At 43.9% G+C, this 16,318-nt stretch overlaps 4 protein-coding genes across 4 annotated transcripts in view; 3 read left to right on the top strand and 1 right to left on the bottom strand.

Moving 5' to 3' along the window:
* The window catches only part of SCN8A (sodium channel, voltage gated, type VIII, alpha subunit), a 59,307-nt gene extending 55,846 nt beyond the window's left edge, over positions 1-3,461 (bottom strand). The window contains exon 1 of the mRNA XM_010566533.1: positions 3,397-3,461. The gene's annotated coding sequence lies outside the window, so the exon portion shown is untranslated. The remainder of the gene's footprint in view (positions 1-3,396) is intronic.
* Positions 3,405-7,731, top strand: LOC104831144 (methyltransferase-like protein 7A). Its single transcript, XM_010566534.1, has 2 exons — positions 3,405-3,899; positions 5,551-7,731. The coding sequence occupies exons 1-2, from the start codon at positions 3,405-3,407 to the stop codon at positions 5,785-5,787; spliced, it is 732 nt and encodes a 243-aa protein (XP_010564836.1). The 3' UTR covers positions 5,788-7,731.
* Positions 7,732-7,819: 88 nt separating this feature from the next.
* On the top strand, positions 7,820-9,945 carry LOC104831167 (methyltransferase-like protein 7A). The gene is given in 3 exon segments (XM_010566564.1): positions 7,820-8,490; positions 8,952-8,994; positions 9,429-9,945. Coding segments are annotated over 3 exon segments (774 nt in total). The 5' UTR covers positions 7,820-7,996; the 3' UTR covers positions 9,666-9,945.
* A 602-nt stretch (positions 9,946-10,547) lies between these two features.
* Positions 10,548-15,766, top strand: TMPRSS12 (transmembrane (C-terminal) protease, serine 12). The gene is made up of 5 exons (XM_010566563.1): positions 10,548-10,596; positions 11,091-11,289; positions 13,255-13,526; positions 14,314-14,456; positions 15,494-15,766. The coding sequence occupies exons 1-5, from the start codon at positions 10,548-10,550 to the stop codon at positions 15,764-15,766; spliced, it is 936 nt and encodes a 311-aa protein (XP_010564865.1).
* Positions 15,767-16,318: the final 552 nt, after the last annotated feature.

Here is a 16,318-nt window from a genome sequence, read left to right as displayed (position 1 = left end):
ACACGACCGGGGAACCCCCTCCCCTCCTCCTTCTCTGGGGAACCGGGACAGCCCGGAGGAGCCGCTTCTCCGAGTGCCTGAGGAGCTGAGCCCTACCTGCCCCCCCCTCCCTCCCCGAGAAGTGCCGCCGGATTCAGGGGCGCAGCTCTAGGCCAGGTTAAGCTGAGCTTACGCGAACTGCCGCCCAGGGATGAACTGGGGAAGGGGGGGGGGGGCGGCCCAGCCGGTACCGGTACCACAGAGAGCACAGCCCCCACCGCGATCGTCCGAAATACTGGGAACCGTGGCGGTGTCGGTGGAAAAAATCCCGGGCTGCTGGAGATGCTCAGCTTACCCCAGCAGCCGGCTGGGTCCTGCCCGGGTGGGTGTGCAAACAGCCCGGGGATGAACGTGGCTCAAAACCAACGATTTCGAACTAGCAGAGACAAACTTAGTTTAGGCCAGCATTTGACCACAGTCTAATTTACTAATCCACGCAGAACAGACCTCAGAAAAGGTCCTGCAAAAGTCCTGTAACAAACACACGCAGAAGGTGATCTGTGATGGGTGTCATCAGCAGAGCAAAAGGAAAACTTTGTATCAGCCAAACACTTTTTCTTCTTTTCTTTTTTTTTTTATTACAGTTTGAAGATACACTAAAACTTCAAATGGGCATGCACATCACAGATCGCATCACCAAGAAGAGCTCCGTGACCTCATCCCTGGACTATCTGGAAACAGTAAGATTTTACAAAAGAATTTAAAAAGTGCCAAAACAACATTTACGTCCTACACGCAGTGATGCTCTTTGTCCGGTAGATCTACGCACTGTATTGGCTTCTTCCCTCCAATTGCAACTGGGGCTATCTAAGATTTCTTCTCAAAGGTCCTTCCTCAGGACCTGGCAGGTTTCTCAGGGTGCTGTGGAGCTCCCCAATGCCCAGCAGCTCACTAAAGAGGTGGAAGTCTACTATGGAATACTGTCCTCACCTACAACCCCATCATATATGCAGATTTCTGTTTTTTCCAGTAATATAGTGAATAAGAGACTACTAATAATTGACCCAAGTTACCCCTCTTCATTTAAGAAGGACAACTCCTCCTCCTTTATACATAGAATGTGTGCCTATGATGTTACACCTATAGTTTATAACTGCAATTTTAGGATCAATTTTTATTGTTACGTAGTTCTTGTTCTCCATAAGACTGTGCCTGTGTTGCTGAAAGAACAACCTGAAACACTGTATTAGGTTGCTGTTTCAGGAAAAAAAAAAAATATATATCCACCTTGCAGAAATGTCCTCTTCACAGAATTTTAAATCTTTGTCCTCTAAGCAGAGCTTTAGGAGTTGTGTGCTGAGCAGACAAGCTAGCAGGACACAGCACTGTGCTGGAGAACTCATTTATCTTGCTTTAGAAATGACACAGGAACTAAATCTGCCCTCACTTTACATCGCTGACTTTTATGGGACTACCCTACTGTAACACAAGGGCAGACGCAACCTAAAAAATGTAGATACCTCAATCCATAACTAATCAAAAGCAGTTACACACACATTAAATATGCTGCTACAGAAAGCTACAGATTCTGAGAAATTTTCAGTCCAAACTGGACCTTCTGTAGCTTGGTTCTCACTCAGACTTAAAATTCCAGTAGCTGTGAAGTAAGCGGAAATAAAAACACTGAAATACAGGAGAAAAATCCACTGATAGCAAACTGCTAAGAAACAGGATAGCACCTCCCAAATACAGTGTTTAAGCATCCAAACGTCAAAGTTAGGTCACATAACGTAAGAAAAAAATACCTTCTCTACATAGCTAATGGTGCCAGCAGCTCGAAGCATGCAGTGCTGCACCCCGGCAAAGCTGCCGGCACTGGCCGAACGGACCAGGCGGGCAGCGAGGCAAGCCGACCCCCGGATGGAAACGCCGCAGCACACCCGGGCTTCCAACTAGGGCACCCACAGAGCTGCTGGGAACTGTGGGCACACAGGTCCCTTTGGGGCCGGCCACGCACCAGAAATACTTCAAGGACATTCTGGGGCCCCGAGGGTGTTATTACAGTTTGTATAAGATATCTTTAAGCAAGGCGCTTAAAGAAATAAATAGGTCAATGCCCTCAGAGGTTGAACAGTCACAACAAAACAAAAAAAAGTTCCTAATTGACCTAAGTGATCCTGGCACGGCCTAGGAGAGACTCTATCCCGGATAAGAGGCATGAAGTTCTGCCCAATCCCTATACAGAGTTATATTTTCGGCAACTGCCCCATCCACCCTTCTGATCAGCCGTCAGGACTATCTTATTCGTTATCCCAATCCAGGTCGAAAGGGAATCCTCAGAAAACGTGCATACTCAGAGTCTGAAAGTATTTCCAAAATAATGCTGCCTTGTAAAGCAGATAAATATTACAACTCCAGCTAATGATTTTGCTTGCCTGTAATCAGAACAGTAAAACTAATAAAACCTCTCCTTGGGTTAAAAGGGAACAAAACCACCCAGAACTTAGGCAACAGAACTAAGATAATTCTGTAATTCTCGATCTGAACAGTAACTACCTGGCACTGTGCTGTCTCTTTAAGGAGCACACAGCTGCTTAGCACAAAAAAAAAAAATTGCTTGATAAGGATACTGCCTTTTCCTTATTTCATCATAACAGCCCTCGCTTCTCCCTTCACCTTCGGTGTAGTGACCTCTGAATTGCCTCGTCAGTTCCTAGGCTTTGTGGACAGGGATATGTCCTATACACGCCTCTGCAAAGCACACCGGCTGTCTGTCCTTCTGTCATAATAACCAGGAGACAGTATATCTTTGCTACAACAGACACCACGCAAGCCAACTGAAGGTAAACAAAGTTTAGTAGCTGGAATGACCCTGTAATTTAAACAGGTTGTTACATGGGGGTAGCCAGAGAGATGGTTGTGCTCTAAAAGACTTCTCCTACACCATGGGTGCAATCCTGCTCTTACACAAGGTCTGTATCGCCTCTCAGACGAGCTGGTGCCTAAACCTGCGGTATCACAGGAGGGATCGCAGCCGGTCAGTCAGAGGCACGATGATACAGCACTCCACAAAACGGATAAGCAAAATACTCGTGTGAGGTTTGGAACAGTCCTTTCTCCCAGATAAGGGGCTCGAAGCAAGGCAGGATCCGAGCTTCGGGATTCAATCCAGTTAAACGTTTATGTACAGGCAACCAATTCAAACCAACGTGCTCCTGCTCCCCCCTCCCTGTCCAGGGCTTCCCTGCAGCTCTGCACAACCGTGCCGCTGCCGCTTTAAGAGGACGCTTGGCACCCAGCCGGACAGATGGCCGGCCGGACAGACTGACGGACATACACATCCGGTTCAGAGACTGCCCTGGCAGCAGCGAGGGCTGCAGACCGAGCAGGGTGTGCACGTCGCCTGACACCGGTCACCTCCGGGGATGCTGCTCATTCCCTCTCTCCAGCGATGCGTTCAGCTCCTCCTCTTGCCCCTCCATATTCTCGCCTGCCTGGGCTTCTGGGACTCCTTCTATAAGAAAGTCTTCCCATATGTCACGGCGAAGGTGGCAGCCATCTACAACCACAAGGTCTACAAGCGGAAACAAGAGCTGTTCAGCAACTTAAGAAAATTTGCTGGCCCTTTGGGCCAGCTCGTGTTGCTGGAAATTGGCACGGGCACTGGCACCAATTTCCAGTTCTACCCACCGGGCTGTCGGCTGACGTGCACCGACCCTAATCCCAATTTCAGAAAGTTCCTCCTCAAGAGCCTCTCGGAGAACCGGCACCTTACGCTTGAACGTTTTGTGGTTGCTTCTGGCGAGGATCTGCATCAAATTCCAGATGGCACCATGGACGTGGTGGTGTGCACCTTAGTGCTGTGCTCTGTGACCAACATCAAGAAAGTCCTGACGGAGGTTTTGCGAGTGCTCAGGCTGGTAAGCTGTGGCAGCGCGAGGGAGATCGGGGATGCCGATTTGTGTCATTGATAAGCCAAGTTGTGTGTACTGACCTACACTTAGGATAAATGCCATCACCTTCACCAGGCCAAGAAAGAGTTTAAAATCAACCAGCATACCCACTTATCCACTCCTAAGTCGTCTTTTTTTTTTTTTTCCCCTGCTTCACCTGCAGATGAAAGAACCACCTCAGCCTGCTTCCCCTGTCCTTCCTCAGCAGGACTGGTGTGCTGCCAAGCACACAGGAGGTCTGAAGTACCTGCAAGGTGGTCCTGATTGCCCGGGGCAAGTGAGTGGCACAGCTACTCAATCTGGGCAGCCTGGCTGCTGCACTTGCAGCTGGGCAACCTGCAAAAACTCCAAGGCCAAAGCTGTTTCAGAAAGAAAGAGAAAAGAAGAAAAACAAAAAAAACCCACCCCAGAATATAACCCAGGAGGTGCTGGGAGCTAGGAGGAGGAGGAGCAGAGCAGTGCTGGATAAGCAGGATTACTGCAGTACAATGGTGGAATACGGGGAGGGAAGCAGGAATGTGCATTGTAACACGGGTAAATTATTAACAACCATTTCAGTTCATAGTTGCCACGTGTATTCTCTAGCGATTCTCTCTCTTATCTTTAAAACTTGTCCATTTAAGCAGGTATTTTCATTATAATCTAAGGTGACACTTGTAAAATGCCACATTCCCATACTGCTCTTCCAATACTTTTTTCTTCATTTATCTCAAAATAACTGGGCAAGAGTTTAAATTAAGCTTAACAGAAATCCTATCCACACAGGTGAGCTAAATCTGTGTAACTGGTCAGAGTGTCCATGGGTAAATGAGATTTCAGCCTGCGTGTGGCTGAAAACCTAATTAATTCCTCGAGGCAATCTTGTACACTCCTACAAAGCAAAACTAGGGAAGAGGGAGTAAGATCATACCCAACACGTTCCACTAAGAAGGGGAAGGAAACATGAGCTCTGAACCCTTGACTTCTTCTCTGTTTGGCTCCACTGAACAAGTTTCACAGGAAAGGTTTGCTTACAATACTAGATTTGCTTTTTATCGGTTATTTATAAACATGGAAAGACATTGAACAGGTGTGGTCAAAGATAAAATTAAACATTGATAGGGTTCATGAGACTGATAATGACGAAACTATTATGCGCTACATACACTGACTGTAGCCTCTTCCTCACCCTGGGACACTAGATTTCTGCCTGCTAAACCTATCTCACACATTTTATAAACATTAAGAAATAAACTCTTTTCCTTGCTGGTATGTAGGGTAAGCAAACTGTTTATTCACATTTCTCAGATGAGATATACTGAAACACAAGGAAGTTAGTGGTTTGTCCAAGATCATCCAAGGCAGAGACAAAAACCTGGTGCCAGCAGTTCTGCTGTCAGACCACACTGCCTCTTGCACAATCCTAAGTTGCACCTATCAGTAAACGTGTAGTCATCCAGTAATAACCACCATCTTCAACAAAATCTGAATGGTAGGCACTTTTAGAGACTTCGCAGTTCAAAACAAACATGACTCTAGCACGCGTAACATCTCGGAAAGGACGCTGGTCTTCAGAGAGGTGATAAAAGGCACACAGAAGTGAACAACCCTAAGTCCTTTTCATGGCACTGTTTTCCAGGGTGGAGCTTTCTACTTCTTGGAGCATGTGGCTGCAGATCATTCCAGTTGGACCTACTTTTGGCAAAAGGTCTGCGACCCAGTCTGGAAGTATTTTGGAGATGGGTGTTCCTTGAGCAGAGAGACAGAGAAGGAGCTGGAGAAAACTAATTTCTCAGAACTAAATTTGAGGCACATTCATGTCACGCCTTACTGGATTCCTAGTAGTCCTCATATCATTGGGTATGCAGTAAAATAAATGACCATGAGCGCTGCGGGACACAGGACCTCCCTTCAGTACTCCTTTCATGCTTTATAGATGGTTTTTCACCCTTGCAGTCAGCCCATATACAGCAGCTGGCTACCCAGAATAAAAGTATGAAAAACTTCCTGAGCATCCACAGCTCACCCAAACTGGGAATCACATTCTTCCATTTGTTAGATAGGTTTTCTGGAGAGAGCTCTGAAATAGAGCTGCTGCACAGGGACCAGGCAAACAGGAAAGAACTCTAGACAACACGTTTCAGTCCAATACAAAATAAAGGAGGAGTCAGCATCTTAAGAGAGTTGAGAAGGGGGAGAGGGAAGAAAGGGAACAGAAGATAGATGCAAGCAAGTACAGGGGGCTAACATGTTTCTAAGGGCAGAGAATAATGCCCAACCTCTAACATTTCCGATACAGGACACATGCATAATAGATACAGCATCACTAGGAGCATTTTCATTTCAGTCTTCCCATTATGAAATACGTTTACGAGCAGGCATTCATTCGCCTGTGCCAGTACAGTCCTCCCTGACAGGACTTTTGTTTATTCAGGGAAGTGCTCATTACAACACCAGTTCACTAGGCATAGTCCTCACTGGCCATTAGATGCTAATGCTATCAGTGCAGATTTAACGTGAAACAGCCACCTATAAAGCAAAAATGGAACTTTTCTTTACACTGGGAGAAAACTGGCATTTGTTAAATCGGATGGCAGAAATCTCATCTCTGCTGTAAAATGCTGTTACTAGATCAGCCACGTCCTTAGAGCCCTTTTGTCATGCTCTACTAACATGTTTTACCTATGCTTAAACTCTTCATTTTCTACTCCCCCTCCAATCTAGATCACACCTTAAAGAGGTCTCTTTTAAAAGCCAGGAGTTCCATTAGAAATGTTTTCCAGTTAAACTCCCCTAGGAGACCAAGAGAAGGTGCTGCTCTCTTGGCCACTATTTAACCTTTTCTATGATTTCCTGCAGTACAGCAGCAAAGAATTAAAACCTGGTACAGATGATATTTATAAGAAATTAATGTATTTTGTGCTCCATACACATCCAATTGGTCTACACAGAAAGTAACTCCCATTGTTCAAATTTGTTTCTCTAATGTAGTTGCCACAAGGTGGAGGTATGAAGGTATAACAACACAGTTTGTTAATAAAGCAGTCTAGTAACAATGCTGCCGTATGTGGATTTTATATTTGCTTTATTCCCACTAGAGGGAGGAAGTAACTCATCGGACAACAGGACTAGCTGTCACTCAACAGAAAACCAAAATTCTCCAGTGCAATTCACAACAGAACTGGGACCTTAAGTCCTTCAGCAATTAAATGCTAGTGGCTAATCTACACTGCTGCCAAGTCCTTTGAAAAAGCACTGGTGACTGCAAAGTTGAAAAAGTTTTACAGAATGCATTTAGCATAGAACGGACCATTCATTGTTGACTCAAGCTTATGAAGTTAATAAAACCAAGCCATACACTGTATGCAGCGATTACCAAATTAATAAATTGTTTTATCTCTGTTCCATGATTCCCATCAAAGATCTGAAAGATAACTAAGAAAAGCAAGCTGATTCACTGCAAAGGAGCCCATATGCGCATACCAAACTATTTTAGGTGTCCACGAAGTGGAAAGACTGAAACCTGCTGTTGCAGAGAGAGCACAGAGCAAGTAGCTGACTAGCTCATCCAGCTACTTACAACGGGGTGGTAAATTAACTCTTAAACAAATGTGTTTTAACTGAAATGTTAATCAAACTCCTAATGAAACACCTACAGCAAATCCAGAGTTTGCATGAATTTCCTTCGGCTCACTAAAGACAACATACGGTTGCTTTAAGAAATATGACCTGTAACCTGAAACTGCTGAACACCAAGTTAGGGCATCTTATGACATGTTGCCAGTGGTTACATACAAAGTTGTACTGCCCAGTTTGTCCCAGTAACAGACTGGCAGCTCCTCTTCTGCCAGAGTTGGGACGCTACAGTCACTATTTGGTATGCAGTCCTGCCTTTCCCTTCCTTGCCTGTGACCAGACTTTAAAATCAGCTTTAGAGAAAAGTCTACCAGATCAATCCAAGGAGCTGAATACACTTCAAGAGGAACACAGCAAGTACATGAATGCAGCTCGCTCTGAATTTCAAGGGCTCTAATTCACAGAAGAACTAGTTTTGCTCAGCACAGATCCTCTGCCCTACGCTGGAAATGACAGAGGCCAGCACCCTCTTCCTCCGTGCCTGCCTCACGCTGCTTGCCATGCCCATCTACCTACTACCATTCCTGGGCATCTGGGAGCCTTTCTGTAAGAAGATATTTTTTCCTTTCTTCTTAGAGAAGTTTTCTGCAATTCATGAAAGGAAAACAAAGCAGCAGGAGCTATTTCATAATCTCCCTGACCTCATGAGGCCCTCAGGAGAGCTGAAGCTGCTGGAGATCGGGACCAGCTGCAGTGCTAACTTCCAGTTCTACCCACCAGGCTGCAGAGTCACGTGCACTGACACAAACCCCAACTTCCAGCAAGACCTTTCGAGGAGCGTGAACAAGAACCAGCTTGTCCACTAAGAGCATTTCCTACTAGCTGTGGGAGAAGACCTGCACCAGGTGCCCAGCAGTTCTGTAGATGCCGTCATCTGTGCCTTTGTCCTCTGCTCTGTGTGCAGTGTGAATGGCACCATAAAGTACTGCGAGTGCTCAGACCAGTGAGTATCTGAATAATAAGTTTTGTTACTACCTTTATCATCTATTCCAGAGGCACTGCACCAAAAGAAAAGAAACAAAAGGAAAAAAAAAAGTTGGTTTTGAGCTTACAAACGAGACCAAGTTTATTTCCCTACAACCACTCTGCACTGCTACATAGTGCAAAGCAGTAGCAACATACTGGTCAGTCTGTCCTATTCTTAAAAGTTAAAACCTAAAAGTAACAGTCTGCTAACTAGAACTGCCACTAATTTTGTAAGTGATTATGGTATATCATTTAAAGCAGAACTGGTTCCTGTGTTGTTGTCCCTCCCCACACACACCAGATTTTCTTGGGGTGGGACGCTCTCTGATCAAGACTGAAAGTCTGCATTTTAAATGGAACTGCTTTAGCCTCTTAAAAGTGGGGCTCATCTACCTGTATGACTAAACCAGTCTAATTAAATGCCTTCTGTCCCTGTAGTATACCAATCAAGCTAAAGATTAAAACCAGCTGTTTTGTTGGGGTATTTTTGCAATAGACTTTCAGCTTTTAAAATGGCATTTTCAAGACAATCCTCTGGGTTGTCAAAAAATGATGAGTTTGAGTAAGATTTATACATTTCTTTTAGTTTCCTTCAAAACAAATTACATGCTAGCAACTGTAATTGAAACAAAAAGACAACAAACTATTGCTATAATAAAAGAGGGATCAAGTAAGTACATCCTTCACGCTTTTTGCATAGGCACTTTGAATCTCTGCAAGGTTCCTGCTTTACATTAATTCCAACTGACATCACAAAATCAAAAAGCAGGCAGGGACGGGGTGGGAGAATACCGATGAGCGAGCAAACTGCGCACACACACTGGTCTGTGTTTGAGAGGAGGTGGGATGGAGGGAGAAGTCTGGTGTAACCCCAGCACCTGCTGCGGCTCTGTAAGGTGACTTTGTTTTCCCCAGGGAGGCGCTTTCTGTTTCTTAGAGCACGTGGCCGCTGATCATTCCAGCTGGAAGTACTTTTGGCAGCAGATCTGCTGTCCGACTTGGAAACTCATCTTTGATGGATGCTGCCTCATGAGAGAGATATGGAAGAATCTCGAACAGGCCAACTTCTTGGAGCTGAACTTACAACACATAAACATAGAGCTGCCCTGGATGCCCGTACGGCCTCACATCATCAGCTATGCTGTGAAGTAACTCACACCGCCCTGCCAAGCCTTCTCCCCTGCCCACACTGAAATTCCTTGACATAATCAACACAAACAGCGTGGCATAGACTAATCCAGACGTCCGAATCTAGGTAACACAGTAAAGGACTTCAATCAAGTTTCTGATTCAAGCACCAAATAAGAAAAGAGGGTTAGTTTTCTAAACATCTTTGAAGCCCTTGCGCTGCTGACTGTGCCTTGCCAGACCCCAACGCAGCCCACAGAGGATCCCAGGAGAAGGCTGCAGGAGAATGCAAAACAGCTCAGCAGGCAGGAAAAAAAAAAAAAGAAAAAACCCTATTAACTCAAGAGAACTTCTGCCTACGCCTGGTTAACTCTGGGCAAGGATTCCTTCAGGTGTTCCCCACGCTGGGAAGCAGCCAGGCAGCCCGGGCTCCCTGAGCCATTGTAGACCAGCGCTGGCCTCAACCCTCTCCCCTCGCTCCGTCACGGCTGTTCACGTCCCAACCCCACAGAACGAGCAGCCAGAACAAACCCTTAACCCCCAGCTTTTTGAGCTTTTTGCTCAGCCGCAAGTATTTAGTCACAAAAGACGGGGGGGGGGGGGCGCCCCCCCCCCCCCCCATAACACTTACCAAAGCCTCTCGGTCACCTGGCTGCCTGCCCGCCTCTGCGCCGTGTGTCGAGTTTTAACGCTGTTCGCCCCCAGAACATTAAACGACTCGTTTTTAACGTTACGCGCCTGGGAAGTTTCCCGGCGAGGTGCCGCGGCTCCTGTCGGGACGAGCCGCCGCCTCAGCGACCGTTGGCAGCGGCGCCCCCCGGGGCCGGCCCCGCCGCCATTTTGTTCTCCCCTCGACGGAGGATGCGGCGGGGACGGTCCGCCGCCGCCCTCCTGCTTCTGCTGTTCATGGCGGGTTCCCTGCCCGAGGTGGCGGCCCCGCGGGCTTTCAGTGAGGGTACCGTGGTTATACCGGAGGAACGGGTGTGGGAAGGGCCGTGGCGGGCAGTCGAAGGGGCTGAGAGGGCAGGCGGGGGGGAAGAAGGGGAGTGTGTGAGGGGGGAAGAAGGGGGTCGGGCTGTGGTGGTGCAGGGCTCCCCACAGACAGGCGGAAAAAACTTCATCTGTGCCTAAATCAGATGAATTCCTAAAGCAGCAGTGACTGGGACCCGCTAACCCTCAAGGTACGCCATAACTCCATACCCAAGAAATACGCGTGTAACCAGCAGAAATAACACACATTTCATACAACCTGCAAAACCAGTCCCGGGATCTCCAGAAGCTGGGCTCCAGCTGCATCCTGCAGCAAGTAACACTGTAGATCAAAAAACAACAAAAAAACCCTCTCCAGCTACTACAAACAAACAAACAAACTCCCCAAACCGCTGCTAGTGCACCAAAAGCTCTGGTTTTTGGTTTGAACGATATAACCGACTCTGTTCTGTTTTGCAGAGTGCGGACAACGGCCGCTCTTTGACAGCATCTCGGGATCCCGGATCGTAGGTGGACACGACGCTCAGACTGGAGCGTGGCCGTGGTCGGTCAGCCTCCAGATTCACCAAGCTGGTGTACGATTTGCACACGTTTGTGGTGGAGTTTTAGTTAACAAGAATTCGGTACTTACCGCCGGCCACTGCGTTACAGGAAGGCAGTATGTATTCATGCTAATAGCTTTTTTTTTTTAATACTGTGAGGAGGGCACTGTAGATCAGCAAAGCATCACCTGTGGTATCTCTGAACAAAAGGCAAATCACTGGGACATACACGGGCCGAGCTCTCATAGCGCAGAACCAACGTGCAGACAGACCCAAACGATGCAACTCCTGTTTGCTGATACGGCCTGTAAGAGGGACTGGTCGTGGCTCTAAGGACCAAAGACTGTCCCCCCCTTTTTGTCACCTTTGCTGTAATGGTTGTGTGTGGTGGCGGCTGCCAGCCCAGTGTGGGATATAAAGATGTAACTTTGCAAGTCAACATCAAGAAGTCTGGCTTGGCCCAGAACAACCTTTGTTATTTTTAATAAAGGGTCTTTTGTTTTTGATCTAGGTGACATTTTTGTTAAGTTGGGGGCTTTTTTTTTTTCCCCATGGAGCTCTAATTTTTCCGATTAATACATTTTTCTAAACTAGTAAAGCTCACTGCAAAAGGAAACTGTTGCAATATTTAGATTAGACACATTAATATTCATTAGTTTTAACACTATTTCTGTTTTTCCTGGTTAACAGAACCAACAATTTGGCACTTAACTACTTTTTTTTTTGACAATGTGGTAATAACACTCCTCAGAACAGGCCTTTTACTTGTACTTACAGCAATTCTGCAGCATTTCAGGTAGCTGATCGCTGTTGTCTTTCGGTAGTCTTTAACATAGTTGGAAGTTCGTATTGACTGTGTTGACATAACCATGACCTAAGGAAAACTGAACTGTAAAAAATCTCTGAACTTTGAAATTTTATCATTTACCAGGACTTTGTTAGATCAGTTCCTTGTTTCTTTAAATGCACTTTTACAAACATTAATTTAGAGGGGAATCATCTCACAAATAATCAATTTAATTTTTATCTTACACTCTGGAGAATTTTGGAGGTTAATCTGAATTTCATAGCCTGTCCTTTGCTCATCACAGGCCAAATCCAATTCCCACTTAATATCAGTAAAGATTTTTTTTCAACATACTTGAATAGAAATTAGGTCTGAATGACTCTGGCCCTATTTCTAAATTTAATATTAAGCTGATACTCATTATTTGTAACTTCTAGTTAATCGCTTTCCCAAACCTAGGTACAAGCACAGTCTTTATAAGTATTATGGGTATAACCCCACTTCCATTCTGCAAAATAAATCCAACCTTTTCAATCTTTTTCAAAAGAATATCTCCCAGGTCGCCTCTGCTGAGATGGGGTGGGAAGCAAAATCTCAGTATCAGCTTAAATCATTAATCTGAATTCACCTTAACAGCCATAACCACCATTAGGCAAACTGGTTGTTCAAAACAGACACAATGGTAATTAGCCAAATTTGTTCTGGACAATATTTACTACAGAATTTTCAATGTATATTCCTAAAGGTGCATCAGCCAGCATTAAAACAATCGGTTAAAACAGTGCCATCAAGAAACATATTTACTTTAACGTCTGGACACATATTTAGCTAACGGTCACAAGAGCATTCCACAGGCCTTTAGAAGGCCTTGAACAGAATAAACAAGAAGATAAAAAAAGAAAGATGCCAATTAGAAGAACACAGGTGCGCATTCCACGATAAAGGGAACTTGGCACAAAGAACCTCAATTCAGCAGTTTATCTTGACCAATTAGACTGAGACAAGTTTTGCATGTTTTAGTTAATATAACCAATTATGTCCTATGTTTATGCACGTGTACAGAGTTAGTATAACCAATTATATCTTATGTTTATGCGCGTGTACAGTGTCGATATAACCAATCATATTCTATGCTTGTGCGCGTGTACAGTGACTTTGCAGAATATGTGACTATAAGTATGTGTGTGTTTTAGCAATAAAGGGTCGTCTGTCATCTGCTTTCAAGATTACAGGCGTCCGTCTACTTCAATCTCCTCATAATGTAATTGTAAAAAACACATGAATTCTCTCTTAGGGACCCACATTCCTGGAGAGCTGTTTTGGGTGTGCTTAACCTTCAGAAACATGGCAAACACGCAGCAAAAAGAACTATTAGAAGCATCACTGTGCACCCAGAATTCAAGAGAGAAACATTTGAAAATGATATTGCATTATTTGAACTTGATTCTGCAGTACGCTACAGTGACTATATTCAGCCTATCTGCTTACCTCCTGCACACCTTTACCCACATGTTGACAACGAAACAGAATGCTTTATTAGCGGCTGGGGACGTACAGCAGAAAAAGGTAAAAATTTGCTTGCATTGTTGATCATGTTGTAAGCTACACAACTAATATCGGGTTCCAGTCCCTCAAGCTCACTGACAGAGAACTGAATTTGTTCAGGTTATAGTCTCATCGCACAGCATCATTAAATCCTTCTGCAACTGAATATGCTTTCAGTGTTTTATTCATTGCAAGCAGATTAGATCTACACATATGTAACCAAAGGCATACATTTTCTAGCCTTTCTTCCAAGTATAACATGAAAAAAGGAAAATAAAACTAGCCTGATTTTCAGATTCATGGTACTCAATGTTGTCTGCTAGAAATAACTTTTTTATTGAAAAACAATTCTGATGATGTGCATTGTGAACTTAGGGATGCCCATGTATTTTATGAATGGCTGCACTCCCTCAAATTCTCTCTTTAATCACAATGAGCACAAACTCGACATGATGTCAGTTGGTGGTGTGCATCTTTCTTGTGTGGAAATTTCAAGGACAGCTGGGGATCATATAAGTTTGATAAGTCACCTCTGACATTTTGAGCAAGGTGAGTGAGCAGTATTGTTATCATTGATGATTCTACAGAATAAGAATTGCAAAAACTACATCAAATCTAAGTCTGCAAATCCTTAACCCACCTAGGTTCAAATCCATTAGAAGTAGGCACAATCTGTATTACGTACACATCTAAGTACATACAGAAACATGCTTAAGCTAGCTAAACAGGAAAAAAAAGAGCACAGTAAGAATTGCTACACGCAACAGCATAAATATTTTACCTTTCTATATGCTGTCTTCCATTAAAGGTAAAACTTCACCTGTGTTAAAAGATGCACAAGTGGAAATCATTCCTTCTAGTGTCTGTAACAGTTCTGATGCGTATGAAGGTCTGGTTAGCAACAATATGATTTGCGCTGGCTCTCGATCAGGAGGCACCGATACCTGTCAGGTAAGAATGAACATAGTGCCTGACCTGCCGCTATGGAAACCCCCAAGCCAGAGTCTCAGGAGCATCATGGTGACCAGCATTTGTAGCACAATTAATTAAAATAGCACAAATACTAACCAGAAAACATGTCAAACTGCAAAAGCATCATCATAAATAGAAAGAGAGGCGAGACGGTGATTCCAAAGAAAAAACGCATCTCAAAAACATACACAAAGAATTCAGTGATACTCAGCAGGAGACAAGAATAAGTTAAAGGAGAAAGACCACAAACATATTTATACAATACTTGCCACAAAGATGTCAATAAATGATACAACATTACACAAACATGTATCACTGTACATATATAGTGTGTGAAGCACACAAGCATCTTGCCTGTTTTTATGCTTCTGAAAGAGAGCAGCAGCATTGGAAGGTGATACGGTTCAGTGATATGGCAAGATTTTTATTTAAATGCTGAGCAGTCAGCACCGCTTTCTGAGAAAAGACAGTTCTCAGATCAAAACCACTAGCATGCAAAAGCTGGGGCACCAGTTGTGATACGGAGACATTTACAATTAAAACCCATAATGTATTCATAAGTACTTTGTCTGCTACACTTCCTGCTTTCCTCAGCAGTTTTCCTTTAAGTAGGTGATACGGCAAAGACTCAGAGTTGTCTATTCATTACTGTGTGTCTTGGTACTTATACATTGTGTGGACAATATACTCTCATACTAACTGATGAGTGAGAAAATTTAGGGAGACAAGCCTTAGCCTGAAAAGGTGCAGAAAGAAAAACAACAGAACTTCAGTTAAAGACACAGCAATTAATGCAGGTGTGGTATTCTAGTCAAGGCAGCATCACCCAGCATCACCCAATTTTATCTTAATTTGTCTGTGTACTACTATCCATGTATTACCGTCATTTTTACTGTCCAGTTAACTTAGCTAATTAAAAAAAGTTAAAAAAAAGTGGACATATTACTGACCTACTTCTACATTGTTTCCTGGAATTGAATATATGTTACTAGTTTTTTTATATTGTTTATTTATAGGGAGACAGCGGTGGACCTTTAGCGTGCTATCACCCTAGTACCAACAAATACTATCTCATAGGGATTGCTAGTTTTGGAGTTGGCTGTGGCCGACCAAAATTTCCTGGGATCTATGTCCGTTTATCTCAATACAGAAGATGGATAAAATCTGAACTTCCGTTGAGTAACAAGGCTGTGAATCCCATGAGCATTACACTTACCATCCTTCTGACTGCGGCACATATAGTACTTGTAGACTTTCTAAAGGGACAAATCATTGTGCCATCATCATAAAGATTTGGTCTGCCTGTTAAAACTTGGAAAAGACAGCTAACTCCTGTTTCAGAATAAATCGAAGCGCCAAAGGACATACACTTATTTTTTAGAAGTCATGTTTACAACTCTGTTATTTTTTTTGTTTTCTGCCTTTGATTTCCATACTAACAGTAGAGGAAATGATAACAACCTTCACCCTAATAACGGAGTTGAATACAGAAATGTTACCAACTGAAAATACTTTTTCCCGACCCTATTTCTATGCTTTTCCAGCTATCAGAAGTCTAGGTACTACTTCATAATACTACCACCACGATTTTGTAGATGGCAGAGATACTCCCTCTGCTGGGTGAATCCTAGCAGAGCACAAAATGGTTTTAGTGAACAGTGGCTCAGCTTACTGAAAACTAAAAAGGAAAAAAAAAACCTGCAGAAAGATAAGAGGTATTCACCACTAATTATTTTTAATGATTTTTTTAAAATTACTTTTAAAAATTATTTTAAATGATTTTTAATTATTCATGACTAAAAGTTATGCACAAATAACGTAGTACTCTGCTGAAAGGACAC

This window comes from Haliaeetus leucocephalus, unplaced genomic scaffold, assembly GCF_000737465.1.
Source record: "Haliaeetus leucocephalus isolate CR32 unplaced genomic scaffold, Haliaeetus_leucocephalus-4.0 Scaffold214, whole genome shotgun sequence".
Taxonomy (NCBI): Eukaryota; Metazoa; Chordata; class Aves; order Accipitriformes; family Accipitridae; genus Haliaeetus; species Haliaeetus leucocephalus.
Note: the sequence above shows the minus strand (reverse complement) of the source record. Positions and strands in the feature narration are given on the sequence as shown.